This window comes from Myxocyprinus asiaticus, chromosome 29, assembly GCF_019703515.2.
Source record: "Myxocyprinus asiaticus isolate MX2 ecotype Aquarium Trade chromosome 29, UBuf_Myxa_2, whole genome shotgun sequence".
Lineage (NCBI taxonomy): Eukaryota > Metazoa > Chordata > Actinopteri > Cypriniformes > Catostomidae > Myxocyprinus > Myxocyprinus asiaticus.
Genome location: NC_059372.1, coordinates 40,620,431 through 40,639,668, shown reverse-complemented (window position 1 = coordinate 40,639,668; position 19,238 = coordinate 40,620,431). Strand labels below are relative to the sequence as shown.

The following is a 19,238-nucleotide window of genomic DNA, read 5'->3' as shown; positions in this document are numbered from 1 at the left end:
AATCAGCAGATGAAAAAAAATGGCATACCCAGTCTAAAACAGTTATTTTCTAGGCTACTTACTCAAAAGCATAAATGTTTTGATGAGTAAAATTAACACGTCGACATGGTCCGGTGAAAGACGGGACTTGACTCACCTGAGGCGTCTATCCTGCGCTTGAAAAAGCCTGCTCAGCTGAAAAATAACGTACAAGCACGCACAGATGTAAAGAAGACTCAAATGTGAAAACATCCTTAGGGACTTTCAAACATTTGGAAAGCCGATCCCCGCACCACCAAAGTGATTTCATTACTACTTTGCTGAGTTTGCTTGTCTAGCGAGAGGACATTTTCCTGCGCGTGTCGCGCGAGAGAGGGAAGTAGCATGTGCAGCCTGAGGTGAAATTAAACTCTGTACCTGCTCCAGATATCCTCTTTTTTAAATAACATTTGTATTATTAATTCTATTTAAAATATGTAACATTAATACGACAGTTATTTAAGTGCAGCCTCTGTAAAAATATAAAGCTAAACGTAAATGTGTAAAAATTATTATCAGTTTAGTGGGGGGAAATATTAATAAATATATAAATTAAATGATATTATATAAATATAACCGACTAGAAATTCCAGTGTCGACTAGCAGCATCAGAACCGTTTAGTCCACTAGTCTCGCACATCCCTAGTATTCACCAAACTGTTTTGTTCAGGATTCACAGTTTGGTACCCCCTTCAACCGAACAATTCCAGTCATTGCATTTACAAAATGTAATATATAAAAGTATGGTTTTCCAGATATTAGGATGCGTAATAAAAGTAGATTTAAATAAATAGTATATTCACCCTGTGTAAATAATAATATATAGGAACTGTATCTAAAATAAATGGGGTGATAAATACTAATACAACAGGCTGGAAAAACAGACATTTATTCATTTTAATATCCTATATATATATAATATATATTTTGAATGTGTTGAAACTTGACACCGGGTGACGCACCATAAAAACGGCACCGTTAGAACGGTTTCATATTGAAGAGCCGCTTAAAGTATGTTTTTTTCCTTCTCTTTCGTAAATGTAAATGAGTGTAAGTGCCAACACCATCACATTTGTCGAAAGGACTGATGCCTGTCAACCAAAACATGAGCTCATTGATGTCATTAAATGAGTCTGCTTTATTATTCCATCAGTTACTCCTGGTTGGAGGCTGCTGTATGTATTTAGTTTATACGTAGGGTTACGTTCTACCTAAGTTTGATGGTGCAACGCTCAAATATTTAGTAGAGGGTAAATTGTGACTTAGTGCCCATTTACGCCACAACTAGGCTAAGTTGCAATGTATGTATAGCTGGTGCAACAGGCCCCTGATATTTATTTAGCTATTTATTTTATTTTGAATTTATTCTTTATTTTAATGGTCAGCCATTGACTGATACTAAACAGTACTACTGATGTTTATTTAGCTGTTTATTTTATTTGAACTTATGCTTTATTTTAATGGTCAGCATTTGACTGATACTAAACAGTACTGATGTTTATTTAGCTATTTATTTTATTTATATTTATTCTTTATTTAAATGGTCAGCAATTGACTGATACTAAACAGTACTGATGTTTATTTAGCTATTGATTTTATTTTTATTCTTTATTTAAATGGTCAGCAATTGACTGATAATAAACAGTACTGATGTTTATTTAGCTATTTATTGTATTTTTATTTATTCTTCATTTTCTCAGTGTTCATTTCTAGAATTTGTTGACAATGTATAATAATAATGTCAAATATTCTTTGATTAAAATATTTCTTTAAGAAAGCAGCCTTCTGAGTACCTTTGCATAGTCATATCGGTGCAAAATTGGTGCACAATCCACATAGAAAAGGTCTGTTTTCATTCCAGCTCAAAAATTAGCTATATCGGTCACCATATCGGTAATTGGTGAATTTTCCCACTCTAAAATCGGTATCAGTCTCAAAAATCCCATATCGGAGATGTTCCATGAGCACTGATGGTCTCACACCGTCAGCACTCGGACGCTTCACTGTGCGTATCACTTCGCTTGTGTTCATGCCGTTCTAAACTAAAGTGTAAGAGCAGTGCATATGTGTTTAGAGCTACTGTTTGTGTCTCTTTTTACATGTATTTTTTATTTTTTTTGGCATTACATATGTTAGCCAGCAGGTGGTGGCAAAAGGTCATTTTTTGTGTAATATGAGCCAGTTAGGTGACGTGAAATGAATACGCATCAGCCAGTGTTTACATACAACAGCTCTACGTGATCGCTCGTATTACTACTACACTACTAAAGCTAGGAAATAGCTTTAAACAGCTTTAAACTAACAACTCTCAAAGCGCTTACCTCTTACTGGAGTTTCCACATTGGAGAGGATGTGCTGTTTAAAATGGCGGAGGATATTGCGGTTTCTATAGTGAATGACTCTTGCGTACCGGCTAACGTGAAATAGGAAGAAATACCCCTGCTTGGACGGCTATTTTTCCACTGAGAAAGCTGATTTTCAGAAAGCTGACAGCATCTCTGCTTGGGTGTGGCAACAGGTGATTGCACACGCTCCGTCTCTCTCTCTCTCTCTCTCTCTCTCTCTCTCTACACACACACACACACACACACACACACACACACACACATACACTATATTGCCAAAAGTATTCGCTCATCTGCCTTTAGACGCATATGAACTTAAGTGACATCCCATTTTTAATCCATAGGGTTTAATATGATGTCGGCCCACCCTTTGCAGCTATAACAGCTTCAACTCTTCTGGGAAGGCTTTCCACAAGGTTTAGGAGTGTGTTTATGGGAATTTTTGACCATTCTTCCAGAAGCGCATTTGTGAGGTCAGACACTGATGTTGGACGAGAAGGCCTGGCTCGCAGTCTTCGCTCTAATTCATCCCAAAGGTGCTCTATCGGGTTGAGGTCAGGACTCTGTGCAGGCCAGTCAAGTTCTTCCACACCAAACTCGCTCATCCATGTCTTTATGGACCTTGCTTTGTGCACTGGTGCGCAGTCATGTTGGAACAGGAAGGGGCCATCCCCAAACTGTTCCCACAAAGTTGGGAGCATGGAATTGTCCAAAATCTCTTGGTATGCTGAAGCATTCAGAGTTCCTTTCACTGGAACTAAGGGGCCAAGCCCAGCTCCTGAAAAACAACCCCACACCATAATCCCCCCTCCACCAAACTTCACAGTTGGCACAATGCAGTCAGACAAGTACCATTCTCCTGGCAACCGCCAAACCCAGATTGCCAGATGGAGAAGCGTCTAGAGTCCAGTGGCGGCGTGCTTTACACTTGGTGATGTATGGCTTGGATGCAGCTGCTCGGCCATGGAAACCCATTCCATGAAGCTCTCTACGCACTGTTCTTGAGCTAATCTGAAGGCCACATGAACTTTGGAGGTCTGTAGCGATTGACTCTGCAGAAAGTTGGCGACCTCTGCGCACTATGCGCCTCAGCATCCGCTGACCCCGCTCTGTCATTTTACGTTGCTATCATTCCCAATCGCTTCCACTTTGTTATAATACCACTGACAGTTGACTGTGGAATATTTAGCAGCGAGGAAATTTCACGACTGGACTTGTTGCACAGGTGGCATCCTATCACAGTACCACACTGGAATTCACTGAGCTCCTGAGAAATTCTTCCCATTCTTTCACAAATGTTTGTAGAAGCAGTCTGCATGCCTAGGTGCTTCATTTTATACACCTGTGGCCATGGAAGTGATTGGAACACCTGAATTCAATTATTTGGATGGGTGAGCGAATACTTTTGGCAATATAGTGTACATCCATCCTTGTTTATCCAATAACTTGTTAGAAACAGCACAAGCCTTGATACTATTTCTGAAGTGACATTTTTTAATTACTAACGAAGGCTTGGACGCATCATTTGGTTTGAACCAGCAATGGCAGATTCTGATCCGTCGCGTAAGAAAGTAGTTCCATGCACAAATGCGTTTTTTAAATGCATCCACAGAACTGATGCTCACTGGATGTTTTTTGTTTTTGGCACCATTCGGTGTAAATTCTAGAGACTGTTGTGCGTGAAAATCCCAGGAGATCAGCAGTTACAGAAATACTCAAACCAGCCCATCTGACACCAACAATCATCCATGCAATTATCTAATCAGCCAGTCATGTGGCAGCAGTGCAGTGTGTAAAATCATGCAGGTACTGGTCAGGAGCTTCAGTTAATGTTCACATCAACCATCAGAATGGGGAAAAAATGTGATCTCAGTGATTTGGACCGTGGCATGATTGTTGGTGCCAGATGGGCTGGTTTGAGTATTTCTGTAACTGCTGATCTTCTGGGATTTTCACTCACAAAAGTCTCTAGAATTTACTCCTAATGGTGCCCAAAAAAAAAAAACAAAAAAAAAAAAAAATCCAGTGAGCAGCAGTTCTGTGGATGGAAATGCCTTGTTGATGAGAGATGTCAACAGAGAATGGCCAGACTTGTTTGAACTGACAAAGTCTACATAACTCAGATAACCGCTCTGTACAATTGTGGTCAGAAGAATAGCATCTCAGAATACAAAAATGCTTTCCAAGAAGTTGCATCTCTCAATTAATTTGGGAATTGAGTCTTCAATTAAAACCGGCACCACTAAAAATATTATGTAATAATGTTTGTAGTCAACCCCACTAATCGACTGATCAATTGTTAGAGGACTAGACGATTAGTCGACCACCGTAGCACATTTAGAGTTTAAAGCGTCATGAAGCCCCCCCGTTTCAGCACAGGTCAGTTAAAAATGTCTGTCTGATCCAGTCCAGATCCATTTTATTTTACTTTGATGGAATTAACAGTATCAGAGTTTCTCACAAATGCACTCTGTAATTCACAGTTGCACACAACCAAATGCATAATATATTTTCTACACTGTAAAATACACTGAAAAAAAAAATGCTTTGAATTTACATTATTTAATCATGTACATCGGTTCCACATGAATCAATGAAGTTACATCAGCATACATAGCTCATTATATAGTTGTCATAAAACATAATTTGTTCATATAATTTACATAATGGAATCAACATAATGGAATAATTTTTACATGACCCAATTAGGTAGCCTCAAAGTGTCCCTAACTCAGTTTTACATAATGTTCATGTCACATTACTGATTTATGTTGTAAGGTTATGCTAGTTAGCTAACTTTTAGCTAGCAATAACATACAATAGCATGCTAAACATAAGTAGTAATTGTACATGGAGTAAAGCAACATACAGCATGTTGTTTGTGTACCCATCCTCAACCTAAGCAAAAGCTCCTCTCTTTACCACAGAAGTAACCCAGCTTTACAGAATCAGTTCTAAATCCCAAAATAACAACATTAAACACTATTAAGTCTCCCCCTTCTCATCTTGCTCAAAAATGCATAAAATAACTTAATTTCAAAATTTTTACTCTCTGTATCAAGTCCCATGCAAAGCATGCTGGGAACTACAAATCCCCTGCCCAAATCCCATGCCCATGTTGTTGAATATACTTGATTGGTTCACATTCATCCTACATATTGTAATCTAGTAGAGTGCACATTTTTGAGAATTACATTAATCGAAAGCAAAGAAAACAAGCTTAGAAGAGAAACACAAATTTGTCGTGTAGATCACAATTAGTATGATTTAGTCAATTGGACAACCTGCGTTTTCCTGTTTTTTTCAGTTCACACACAGTTTTATATCTGTGATGTATGGCACATACATGATGAGCCATTCACATTTATACTGAATATGAATGTGCTTTTAAATTCTTTTTTGTAATTTTTATCCCCTTTTTTACCAATTTGGAACGCCCAATTCCCACTACTTAGTAGGTCCTCATGGTGGTGCGGTTACTCACCTCAATCTGGGAGGCAGAGGACAAGTCTCAGTTGCCTCCGCTTCTGAGACCGTCAATCCATGCATCTTATCTCTGATTGGCTGAGAAAGCATCCGCATCATGAACAACATCGATAGAAAACAGTGATTTGTACATGCTCAAATTGAGTGTAAATCTAAAACATCCATGTGACATTCTCTAAATATTGATTTCAAGCCCGGAAGAAGAAAATAGCCTCAAAAAATCTCTAAATTTAAAATTTTCCCCGTAAAAATAAAATTAATGCTTTCTATCATTGTCTTACATCATTTGCAACATGTACATATCTGTTAACATCTAGAAAAAACATGTCTTAGTGTTTCAAGACCCTTTAAGCTGTTTAAAATGATTTACAGAATCAAACTTACAAACTCTTAAATTTTTTTTTGACCAACTCTTACAACAGCAAAATCCTTGTGTATATATCACAAATAATCCATGTATTGCACAGCCCTAAAGTCCACCCAGACCATTTATTGACTAAGCTGCAAAAACGTCTAGTTCAGAAGTTATGATTATGATGTCACAGCCATGAGCTCATATGACAGCCCACATTTACATATCAACACATGTTCAGTTTTCAGCAACTTAAATTTCCATGTACTGTAGTTAACACGACAGTGTTAACTACAGTACATGGAGTTTTAGCCACTCATAAAAGAGGTCATGTACAATTAGAAGTCTTAAAGTTACTTTATTAAAAACAGAGTTGAAAATGGTCATGAAAAACTAAATAACCGCTGTTTTGGTGCAAGAAACCTTGACTAACATTATAAGTGGACTTCAGGAAAAAAAAAAAAAAGGCTGCAGAAGTGCAGAATAGGGCCTCTTTAAGACATTGATGTAGAGTTGAGGAGGTTGAAACTGATCTGTGTTATTGGGGGATCTGAAATCCTCTTCCTGCTTTGTAGGAAATGCATATTGGCTTTTTTTCTTAGTGATTGTCTGTATTTAGGAATATTCTGGGTTCAATAAAAGTTAATCTGTGTTGCATCTGTGACATGCTGTCAATTACTACAGAAAATTATTTCAATTTGTCACTATTTTTAACGAAGCAAATATTGCAGTTACAGTAAGGCACTTACAATGGAAGTAAATGGGGTAATGCTAAAATGCACACTTTTTCTGAAGTATAGCCACATGAGACTACAGTGATAGAATCACTTACTAACCTTACTGACTGAAGTTATATCTGATATTACAACTCCTGTCATGACAATGTAAAGCCAGTAAACCTGGTAACTTCTGAATGATAAATGCAAGGACACAAGAAAGGAACTGCTGATGTAAAGAAAACTCCTCCCTACAGGAATTACATAATTAACACTTAACCAGAAGTTCATTCACTTAGAAAAGTAGTCATACTGCTAAAAGGATGATAACCCTCCAGGATGCCTTGCCCCATAGACTTCCTTTGTAAGATTTGAACTTAAACTGAACCAAAACGTTTCCATTAATGTTGAGCTAAAATTGATTTATTTATGGACTTTGTGATGTTATTTGAAACACAGTTTGAACTGATGCATTGTGTCCATTAGCGGCTCCTCATGCTATCAGCATGTGTGCTATTGCTGTATGTAATGTATCATCTGTGTGTGTGTATAGGGAGTGCTCGCAGGAAGTTGATATGCACTATCTGTAATAAGAAGTGCTCATCCTCACTCAACCTGCAGGAGCATCGCAAGGTCAGATCATCTCTCCATAAATCTCCTCTGATTCTTCATCCATCTCAGCATATTTCTTCCCTTTCGCCCATCTATTTTGTCTTTAATCTTTCCTCTCTTTCCAATGTTCCCTTCTTCTGCTTTTACCTGAAACTTGGCCTTACAACTTGCTAAACAGTAATAATAACATTTTTAATACCATTTTCCCCCAAAATATTATATTATAATATATTGCTTTGTTTAGTTTCTTAAAATTAAATACCTTTTATTACAACAAACAAAAGGACAGTAATTATAATAATAATTAATAAATTTTTTAATACATTTTATTTTGTAATTTGCTTTTCTCAAACGTAGAGTGCTACAACATGGGTCAGATGGGTTCAATAGTGAACAATATTCTAATCAGTGATTAGAATTAGAATTTAGCAGTTCAAATTTGATAGGTTGAAGTTTCACTAACCTAACACCTTGTCCTAACCAGACACGAAAAAGATGCAATAAAAAGTCTAGCGATAAAAGCTTTCTCTTAAACATAAATCTGAGTTTGTGTACTAACTAGCCGTGACAAGCAACAGGACATTTTGTTATTGTTGGTTTCTATATCTGCTGTGAAGCGCCGAATAGCCCTGCCCACAGTGAAATCTCATTGGTCCAAAATCCTGCTCCTCATAACTGTACATTAAACAGCAAAATATGCTCTGATTGTGTGTAATTGTGCCTCCTGTAATTGTAACTTCTGTTTTCGATTCAGTCTGAATCAGTCAGTTTGACTGAAAAGAACCACACCAGTCAAGCAATTAATTCACAATTGGACTGCATGTTGCACGAAACAGTATGTTCCTTTTTGCTTAGAGTCAGCAAGGACAATGCAAAAGAAATTTATGCTGACTATTTATTTTCATTTTCAAATGATTTCACTCATGACGGAATACATTTTTGAAGTATTATAATGGATATGACAAGTTAGTAGGTTTGATCTTGGAGGACTAGATCTGCTTTTGTACAAAGATTTGCTACTTCTAGAACACAGACTTGCTGTGTGTTAAACATACTGCTGCAAAATTAGACATGCATACACTCATCTTAAAGCAGATCTAGACCAGTGGTGCTGTGGAGGAGGAGGGTTCCAGTGAGAAAACTGTCGTAGCTACAGTTAAGCCAGCTTACCTGCAAACAATTTAGGCAATTTATATGTTAGTTGATTGCAAGTTGATTGGCTAACATGTTACTTGTTCAAAGGACCTATCAGCTTGCACCATGTAGAGTTTCATGACTGCAGTTAAAGTCATTTCATGTCTTCCTCTTGTTACACACAATTCACAAGCTCACGTCAGCTAAAATACTTTTTTTTTTCGCGCTAAAGATTCAGCACTCCTGAATAGTGGTGCAAGAAACATTTGCCTCTTTCATGCTATCTATCTATCTATCTATCTGTCCTTTGTCTGTAGGATTGGGCAAAAATATAAATTTTCAGACGCGTCACGATATTCATTTTGACTCAATATCGATTCTTAAATCCCAAAGATTGATCTTTTACTGTATGCGCAAAGAGGGAAAATCGTTCGCATTTGCAACAAAATTTTGCGCTATGCGACTAAAAATGTCAGTGATTAGCCACTGGCTGGTAAATGTTCAGATTTCACTCACCAGTGATTGAGTATTATAGTGGTAAAGAAGTTTAGCAGTGAGATCCTTTCATTGTGTGTTGAGAGTAAAAGTTTGGTTTGACTCATTCCGTGTGTGTGTCCAAAGACGAGATCCACGTAATCCATTTGTTATTGAATAATGTCTCTTTTAATACCCTTTCTGTTCTTTAAAGTTAGTTGTTGATTAAAAACAACATAAAAAGAAACATTTAATCCTAATCACATATAGCACAGATGAATTAAAGCCATTTGAGTCTCTCTTTAACATGCACTCATTTACAGACGCTCTTAAAAGAAATGCCGGTTTTCTTAAAGAAACAGTTCAGGTTTTTAGCACGTGCTCAACAAATCAATGTAAATACTTGTAAATAGTACAAATTATGCAATTAAACAATAAACATGTAACAACATACAGTATAATTTATGCAATGTAATATCATATTTATTGATGGAATACATAGATTTGTTCATTTTGAAAAAGCTAAAATGTCCCCAAAATGATGAAAAACTAAAAATATAATTAGCAAAATTTATATTTTCTTATTGTATCTTGTTAGAAGGTCCCCTGTATAATTAACAGCATTAGCTGGGAGAAAATGTATTTCATATGTAATAAAAAGAGACATTATAACTGAAATATTCCCATATGAATCGATATTGAATCGAAATCGGAATCAAATCGAATTGAGAGCTTGTGAATCGGAATTTAATCTATCCGGGAAATCTGTATCAATACCCAGCCATATCTGCCTATCCATTTCTGTCTCATCAGTGCCTGCTGGTCTTTCTCTTTTCCTCTCTCTCTGGTTGTGGGACAATCCGTATTCTCTGTAATTTTCTCCTCATCTCTTTCATTGTTTTTGGAAAGCTGAAATAAATGATACTGATCCCTCTTAGACTCCCGTTCGGTCTTGTATGGAGTCCACCTCTCTGTCTTTCTCGGAAGAAGGTGGGCCTCATGTTGATGTTGTCAGGTTTTCCACTGGTGTGAGTGTGTACAGAAAGGTCATCTTTTGTTTCACAAGCTCATCCCTATGGCCCTTGTGAAATTGAAGAGTTGGATAGAGCAGACTGCTCGACCTCACTGCTGGCGTCAGAGTTCCTTCTGCAAAAGACCTGAGAAATATCAGACAAACAGCTGCACTGACAAATCTTCATCATCTTCTCCAAAATCACCACAAAAATCCAGAGCCTGTGCTCCCAAATATGTTTCAGCTGTCAAATTCAGCTTCTCATCATTGTTCCTGAGCCGTTTTCTTTTGGGAAGACCTGTGGTTGGGGTATACATTTCCTGATGAAAATGAACACTAGAGGCACTACAACAACAATGACTTTTATTCACTTTCACACATATCACCAGTTAAACGGGAGATTATCAGTTCATAACAAGTACTTTTTTCACACAGTGCTATCTTATAAACACTTTTACTATAGCACATGACTTGTAAGGTGATACATTTTAATGTTTGCATTACATAATCAACTAGATTTACAAGCTTGTTTAATGTGATCAAATTGTGTGGTAGCTTAACTGATAGAGCGTTGCACTTGTGATGTAAAAGACCAGGATATGAGTCCTGAAGAGCATGCGAGTTAACACATGAGCCGGAAGTGTCATAGAAGCACCACAAAATGATGTGGTTGCTTCAGCAATGGTTTTTTGCTTTTATGACAAAACTGGTTAAGTTTAGGTTAAAGGTTTAGGGTAGGGAGGTTGGTTTTGTTGATTTAAAACTCGACAGAGCATTGCCTTAACTTTTTGGGAGAACATTTAACTTGCTTTTAGTGCCACAGAGTAGACAGTTTCACGTTAGAACTGCCGCAATATGTATAAGGAACTACAGAGTTTAATTTTGCGAGAATGTCCCCCAGTCACGTAATTTTCATTAGATTTGTAGTCACATTGGCAAAAATTATGTGGGAGGTCCATGTAAATAAAGTGCTAAAGTGCCTAATTTGCTTTTTTTGTGAGAAATAAGTCATTGTGGCTAGGATGTCGGAGAACCATGGCTATTCTTAGCGCAAAGTCTGAACTCCGTAATACAGTGGGACATAAAATGATGTCACTGATATTCAGTTAAAGGGATAGTTCACCCAAAAATGAAAATGCCATCCCAGATGTGTATGACTTTCTTTCTTCTGCTGAACACAGACAAAGATTTTGAGAAGAATATTTCAGCTCTGCAGGTCCATACAATTCAAATGAATGGTGGCCAGAATTTTGAAGCTTCAGAAATCACATAAAGGCACCTAAAAATAATCCATAAAACTCCAGTGGTTTAATCCATGTCTTCAGAAGCGATATGATAAGTATGGGTGAGAATCAGATCAATATTTAAGTCATTTTGTTCTATAAATTCTTCTCTCTGCCAAGTAGGTGGTGATATGCACAAATAATGAGAATCGCCAAAAACAAAAGAAAAATGTGAAAGTGGAGATTTGTAGTAAAAAAGAACTAAAACGTTGATCTGTTTCTCACCCACACCTATCATATCACTTCTGAAGACATGGATTAAACCACTGGAGTCAGATGGATTACTTTTATGCTCCCTTTATATGATTTTGGAGCTTCAAAATTCTGGTCACCATTCATTTGAATTGTATCGACCTACAGAGCTGAAATGTTCTTCTAAATATCTTCGTTTGCGTTCAGCAGAAAAAAGAAAGTCTTACACATGATTAGTTAATTTTCATTTTTGGGTGAACTATCTTTTTAAGACAGTCTTATAATAGGGCCGCTAATGTCATTGGTTCCCAAGTGTCAAATTTGCCATATTTGATTTGAGAGCTGCTCTTGAGCTGCTGTGGAGGTGAAGATTATAAGTGAATAATGACTTTTCGTTCCCTTTCTAACACAAAGCTATTGTATGGGCTTGGAAAATAGCGCACAAGTCATATGGACCACTTTTTTAAAATTCAATTTTGGGTCCTTAAATCTTAATAGCTCATGGTCACTATGAACTGTCAATATATGAAAAAGATCTATGTGACGAATATGAAAAAAAAAGTAAATTCTGATCCATGGAAAAAAATAACAGCACATGGGGTTGGAACAACACGAGGATGAGTAAATAATGACAGAATCTTCATTTTTGAACTATCCCTTGAAGCAAAACCAGTTGAAAAGCACTCAACTTATAGATGATGCTTTTCAACTTTAGCTCCAAACCACACTGCAACACCTTGGCTGAGCGAGCTAAGAGAGTATCGAGCGAGTAATGAAGGTAATTTGATTTTATGACTGGAGGAGGTGGGCAAAGAACCGCTGGGCAGGTTTAATGTTCTTACGACTGGATGGAGTCCCATGATTCCACTGTCTGTTCCTGTTGCACCAAACCAACATCTCGCTCTGGTTTGGCCTGGAGAACACTATCATCACTCACTCTGCCTAAAACTGACATGAAACAGACACTTCCTCCTGTCAGCATTCACTCATCGGCACTTATCAGTGCAGTCGTTCTGAAAGCAGAGCCTTTCCATGTGCAGCTGTCTGAATTTGGCTTTAACCTGCAAGAACTTCATCTGTGTTTGCTGTTCTGGTGAATGTTTGATCATGGGACAGCGGTCAGTGTCTCTCTTGAGAGGAACTGCTTATGTTGCTGTAAGATGTGTCCCACAGGCACAGTTCAATCCAAACCTGTGGTGTTTTCATCACTTGCTTCCTCTGAAAAACTGGATATTATCTAATACTTATGACATGAACCTCTGGAATACTTCTGATTGGTCAGTGGCAGCATACTGTTTTTTGTGTAATTTTGTTTAATAACCGCTATACTAGATTTGATCTTTTTTCCCCTGGGCAACTGATTTCCTACATAACTGTGCTATTTTTAGCTGTCCACTTTGTGGCCATTCTGGCCAATAGTTTCATTGGATCTCTAGAGTAAATGTGCATGAGTGACACATGTATCTCAACTTTGCTGATTAAAAAGCTTTGCCTTTATATAACAAAATTAGCCTTACAACTAACCCACAGAATGATAAATTCATGTTTAATTGAAGCAGAAAGAAGTTTAAATCTCCATGGCCTTATTTGATTTCCTGGTTTGCCCGTTTAAACCAACACACACAATTTGGTCTGAGGCCTGTTTGTGGAACAGGCTCTCCAGCTCTCTCCATCTTTTTCTGTTTACCAATATTCAGCTGCCCTTTTTCACCAGACCTTGTCCATCTGACTGCCGTGTTGTTTGGAAAGCCTGCATTTATGATGTGCTCTGTCAGGGTTAAAGTTCAAAGGTGTTCTGTACAGTCTCTTCTACATGTAGACAATTTCTCTGTACATTCATACATTTTCGATTCAGTTATATTTTTATTGTTTGTATTAAGTGTAATGCAATTAATGCTAGAACAAATTCTATATTATAATTTCAAGTATTATAAAGTTGTATAATTTGTAGAGCTGTCAAAATGAACGCGTTAACACATGCAATTAATTTAAATAGTTTAAAGGTGCAGTATGTAAAATTCAGAAACCCTAGTTATTAATGACACCTGTGGCCATTAAGTGAACTGCAGCCAGCTACCTGTTGCTCGTGCTCGTGCTCGTGCAGACACTCCACAGGGACACGAGCATCGACCAAAACAATGACGTACCGTACAAAGAGACAACGTGGTTCACCGGCATCATGCTGACTGATGAGGTAGCATAATTAAAATTACACAGTTATGATTGTTTTACTACAAACTTTGAGACTAAACTAAAACTACTTATCAGCTAACATAGCACACTGATACAAAAATACAGCTACATACTACTGAACTATACCAGATGGCTTACTGTTGCACTGTTATGTTGCACTATTGTATGTTTTGTGTGTCATATGCTGTACTTCGATCAAGAAACCAGTGTATTTGCTTACATTTATCCTGTATACCTGACTTTAGTATAAAGAGAAGATCGTTGAAATTATTTGAAAGTTATGAAGCAAGGTAGCTTGCAATTCGTCAGCGTTAGCAGGCAAGATCAAGTTAGCTAAAATTACACAGATCAATCCTTATGGCACTATATTTCACATACTTTGCAGTTATGTAAGCTGACCAGGTCCAATAAGAAGAATGCCAATTCAGGGTCGGTTTTGGTCCCTCCAGGAATCAAATGCCCTGCCGTTGTTCACTCTAGTTTTCGCTCGACCACGATCACGTTCCCGCTTAGCCAGATGGGATTCAGCAGATAAGTTTTTTTTTGGCTTACTCTGAGTTTGTGTTGGAGTTGGTGTTGTGCTGGGAGCTGGATGTTTGCTGGATTCCATCTCTAAGATAATGTTACCTAGTGTTGCAGTTTGTTGTCGCTGTTGAATAGCGGAAGAGTAGCTATTACTGTCTAAGGCAAGGCTCTCGGGAGCGCGCATAAACATTACATCCTTTGGATTTTCCCGGCAAAAGCGACCCGCTCCATTCGCATGAAAATCAGTCTACAGGCTTTAATAGGCAAAGTAGGAAGTCTGGGAAGGGCTCATTTTTTAAGTTGCGTTACAAGCCGTTCATACATTGGCAAAAAAAAGGCGAATATTACTTGAAAATTGTTACATATTGCACCTCTCATGTGTTAATTTGTCTTATCACGATTAACACATTTAACATTACAGTAATACAGCATAAACCAGCATAAACACTGGTTGGAATGGTGAAAACTTTGCGACTGGCATTGACGCCCTGATGCGAATCATGAACACGGCTTAATGATTGCTATAGAAAAGTGGATAGCCACAATCTGCCGGCTGATAATTATTGTGGAGGATGAAAGTTTAAGAGATTTAATGCCCATTGCAATGAATACTCAACCTATGTGAGTACTACATTTAGACATTGGGAAACGTTTAATGTTACTTGAATTGGTGCTATTTAAGGACATTTGTATCTTTATACTGTGGAAGGCTTTGTTTGGAAAATGTAATAAAGCATTATATTGTTACATATAATTTTGTTTTCTTTCCTAAGAAGGAAGTAAATGCATTTTTACAGGAAAAGAAGTATATTTAGAGTCAAATTTCAGCACTTTCAAAATCTAGTATTAATCATGATTAACAATGAAAAATTATGCAATTAATCGTGATTAAATGTTTTAATCAACTGACAGCACAAATCATTTTTATTATTTTTTATACACAATTCAGTTATACTTCATAATAACATTCAAGCATAATTAAGTAGATATTGCCCCTTTAAATAACGTCAATATATTTAGTATGGACGTCCTGATATCGTTACTGGTATTGGAATCGGGTCTGATACCGCGATCATGTACTCGTACTCGTAAAAATGCTCCGATACCAAAAACCGATATCATCTGACAAACAAATGTCATTCCGTAAACTTTCTGCGCACTAATTAAAATTACGTTATGTCTTAGTGTGATTATCAAACTGCAAAGGCTGTGATTTAATGAGATATAGTTTGCATGTGCTGTGTGCTTCAAAGTGAATGTTTGGAGCCAGTGTTGTGCAGACATAAAAACACAAAGTGCTCATACACGGAAAATGTCTCCAGTTACACATGTAACCTCGGTTCCCTGAGATGAAGGGAACGAGACATTGCTGTAAGCATTATGGGGAGTGTCCTTCTACACGACCTTGCTGAAACCTATATACAATCACACCAATCCTCTGATTGGCAATGGTGTCTGAGCCCTACCCCTTCAGGCATGTTGGCCTTTATAAGCAGGTGCTCAGTCAGTATTTTTTCAGAATTTTCTGACTGAGGGACAACAGTGAGTCACTCGTATTATGAGACTCTGAAATAGTAGTGCGGTCAGCTTTTGCAATGTCTCATTCCCTTCATCTCAGGGAACCGAGGTTGCTTGTGTAACCGGAGACGTTCCCTTTCGATTCAGTTCACTCGACATTGCTGTAAGCACTATGGGGAATGATATCCCATCATGATTCACTACGTGACATCACTCTCCCAGAGTTATAACACTAAATAGAGATATTCATAAGGAGTCACAGGCCACAGATCGATAACTTATAAGTCATATTTAAGTGTGTATGAATAGGCCCATGTGGCGGATGCCAGATGGAAATTAATGTATTCTGAGATTTATATGAACCATATAGATATACACAGTATGGTTTATTAACCCTCTCACAACATGGTTGGAAAAGTAGGTTTTATTTCTTAAGGGAGTGCTTATGACTTTTAAAGGGGCAGTTCAACAGCATATAATTAGGTGGCTGTGTTGATTATAGTCCTATAGACCTGCTTGAATTTAAGACATGCTCTATACAGAGAGGACTTGTGAGGAGATGGACACCACATCCAGGTTATAAAATTTCACAAACGTGTTTTGTGAGGACCATCCTGCTGCCAAACATATGTCCTGTAAGGACACATATAGGCCCTCACCGGGCATAGCATAGCATAGATTGCTCTTTATCTGAATTAAACGGTGGGGGGAAAAAAGGCTTGCAAACGAACCACCTGAGACCTGAAGGGCGTTGATAAAACCTTTTCTAGGTTTAATGGTGGCTTTTGACAAATCTGGACCAAACTCCAGGCATGAGCTGTCAGTCAGCATAGCTTGCATGTCACCCACCCATTTAAATGAGGCCAAAGCCAATAGGAGAGTGGTTTTTAAGGAAAGCACCCGCAGCTCAACAGATTCCAATTGATTTGAACGAGGAGTTTGTCAGTGCCTTTGGCACCAGATATAAGTCCCAAGTCGGCACCATAGCAGAGGGTTTCAAATGCCTCGCTCTCCTAAGGAACTTTATGACTAGATTATGTTTGCCTATCGAAGAGCCAGCCTCCAGGGCGTGGTATGCTGAGATATTCACTACATAAACCTTGAGTGATGATGGAGTAAGACCAGCATCCAGCCGCTCTTGAAGGAATGTCAAAATCTCAACTATGTGGCAATTCATCGTGTCTTTACTACTTGAAGAGCACCAATTTGCAAATATGTGCCATTTAAGTGCTAAGATCGCCCTGGTGATTTATGTACGCCACTACTGACGGTATGATGGTGGATGCTGCCACCATAAAACCCAGCATTCTCTGAAATGACTTCAGTGGCAATGTTTTCCCCAGTTTGAACTGAGACAGACACCGAAGAATGGTCCTTACACGCTCATTTATGAGGTGCACGTGCATGCTCACTGAGTTGAGATGAACTCCTAAAAAGGAGATTTGCTGGCTTGGGAAAAGTGTGCTTTTCACCCAGTTGATTTTCAGACACAAATTTTTCAGATGGCAAAGCAGCAAGTCTCTTTGTTTGCTCAGTAGTGCCTCTGATTGGGCTAGTAATAACCAATTGTCGAGTTAATTCAAAACACGCACACTGTTCATTTTCAATGGGGCAAGCATCGCATCTATACATTTCGTGAACGAGCAGGGAGCCAGAGACAGACCGAAAGGAAGGACTTTGATTTGATATGCAGTTCCCTCGAACGTGAATCTCAAAAACTGCCTGTGACAGTGAAATTGGTATATGAAAGTACACGTCCTTCAGATCTATTGATGCAAACCAGTGCGATAAGATCTGTTTCTGAGTTAACATTTTGAATGTGCGATTCAAGCGTCTCAGATCTAGAATGGGCCGAAGCCCCCCATCTTTCTTTGGAATGAGAAAATAACGGTTGTAAACCCCGCTGTGTGTGTGTCGCAGTCTGGGACAGTCTCTATCACATTTTTTGCAAGGAGAATGTAAATCTCTGCACACAACACCAGCACATCGTGTGGTCGGACCACAGATTGCAAAATGCTGGTGAAGCGAGGTGGCCGGCGTACAAACTGAATCGTATAACCGTGCTCGATCGTTTTTAACACCCAGTCCGTCATGCCCATGAGGGATTGCCATGCATTTGCGCAGCGGGACAGTGGGCTTATTGATTCACTCGCTGTAAAAGATAGAGCGCCACTCTCCATAGGGAAGCGGTTGAGCATAATGTGTGGGGTGCATGATACGTGAAGAGGTCCCATGTTTTCACAATGGGCACTTTTTTCTCTTTTGTGAGAACAATCTTTATTTGAGTAATACACACAGAAGCACATTTTGAACAATATCCTGTTCCCAATTAACAGTACTGGGGAAGAGTGGAGAAACATATAGGCCCTGAATAATGGAGAGTTCTGGGCCCCTCTTCACGAGGCTGGGCATGTCAGGACCGTTTCTGCTGCCCGGCCGTGGTTTTTCCGTTGGCACATTTGGTGGGTGCTTACACTTGGGCCAAGGTTTGCGTGGCTTCACAGATGGCTCAGTAGTAGCTTTTGGCTGCGCTGGGGCAGCGAGATGGATTCTTTGCCGAGCTCTGACCGGAATTATGTCGGGAGTGTGCTGGGAAAGGGGAAATGCTACTTCTCTATGGCTGAAAGTGTTTCATCACTTGGGACTGCTTTTGAGTGCTCTGAAAATCCTTCCACAGCATTGCCAGAGAGACCACCGGGTGACACCAGGGCGTCGAGGAGGGCGATTTTCTCTGCTTCATGCATTTCCGTGAGAGTTAGCCAAATATGCCGGTCCAGAACCACCAGTTTGCTCATCGCATTGCTGATGGCCTGAGCGGTAGCTTTTGTGGCTCACAGCACCAAATCTGTAGCTCTTTGAACAGCTCTGAATTGGGGTCTTGCTCATCCATTTGTTTGAGGAGCTTAGCTTGAAAAACCTGGAGCACCGACATGCTATGGAGTGCTGAACCAGCTTGGCCCGCTGCTGTATAAGCTCTTCCAGCCAGTGCAGACGTCAGTCGACACGGCTTGGAGGGGTGGGCGGGCGTGATTTCCATCCCATGGCAGTATTATCGCAGAGGTGAGCTGTGAACACCTGTTACACCGGGGGAAGATTTGAGTAGCCTTTTTCCTCGGTGTGGTTCACTTTAGTGAGGACGGCAGCACCTCCGACCTGAGTGCGCGAAGAGTAGGGCATATGCCAGGTCTTTTTGAGCTCCGCGTGGACCTCAGGGAAGAATGGTGGGCTCCTCCGGACTGTGGTTTGATGACGATGGCTGGTTTGCAAAAAAACATTCGTCCAGGCGATACTTTTCTGGCTTTTCTGGAGGGACCACTCAAGACCAAGCTCTTCAACCACCCTTGCAAGGCTGCAAAGAAGCTCCTTGTCCGTGGCGTG

General features: G+C 39.0%; 1 protein-coding gene across 2 annotated transcripts in view; it reads left to right on the top strand.

Annotated features, from left to right (window-relative positions):
* Positions 1 to 19,238, top strand: part of LOC127420033 (PR domain zinc finger protein 5-like) — a 147,541-nt gene that overhangs the window by 30,299 nt on the left and 98,004 nt on the right. For both annotated transcript variants that reach the window (XM_051661967.1, XM_051661966.1), the window contains one exon: positions 7,471 to 7,550. In XM_051661967.1, the coding sequence (XP_051517927.1) occupies positions 7,471 to 7,550 (80 nt within the window). The remainder of the gene's footprint in view (positions 1 to 7,470; positions 7,551 to 19,238) is intronic.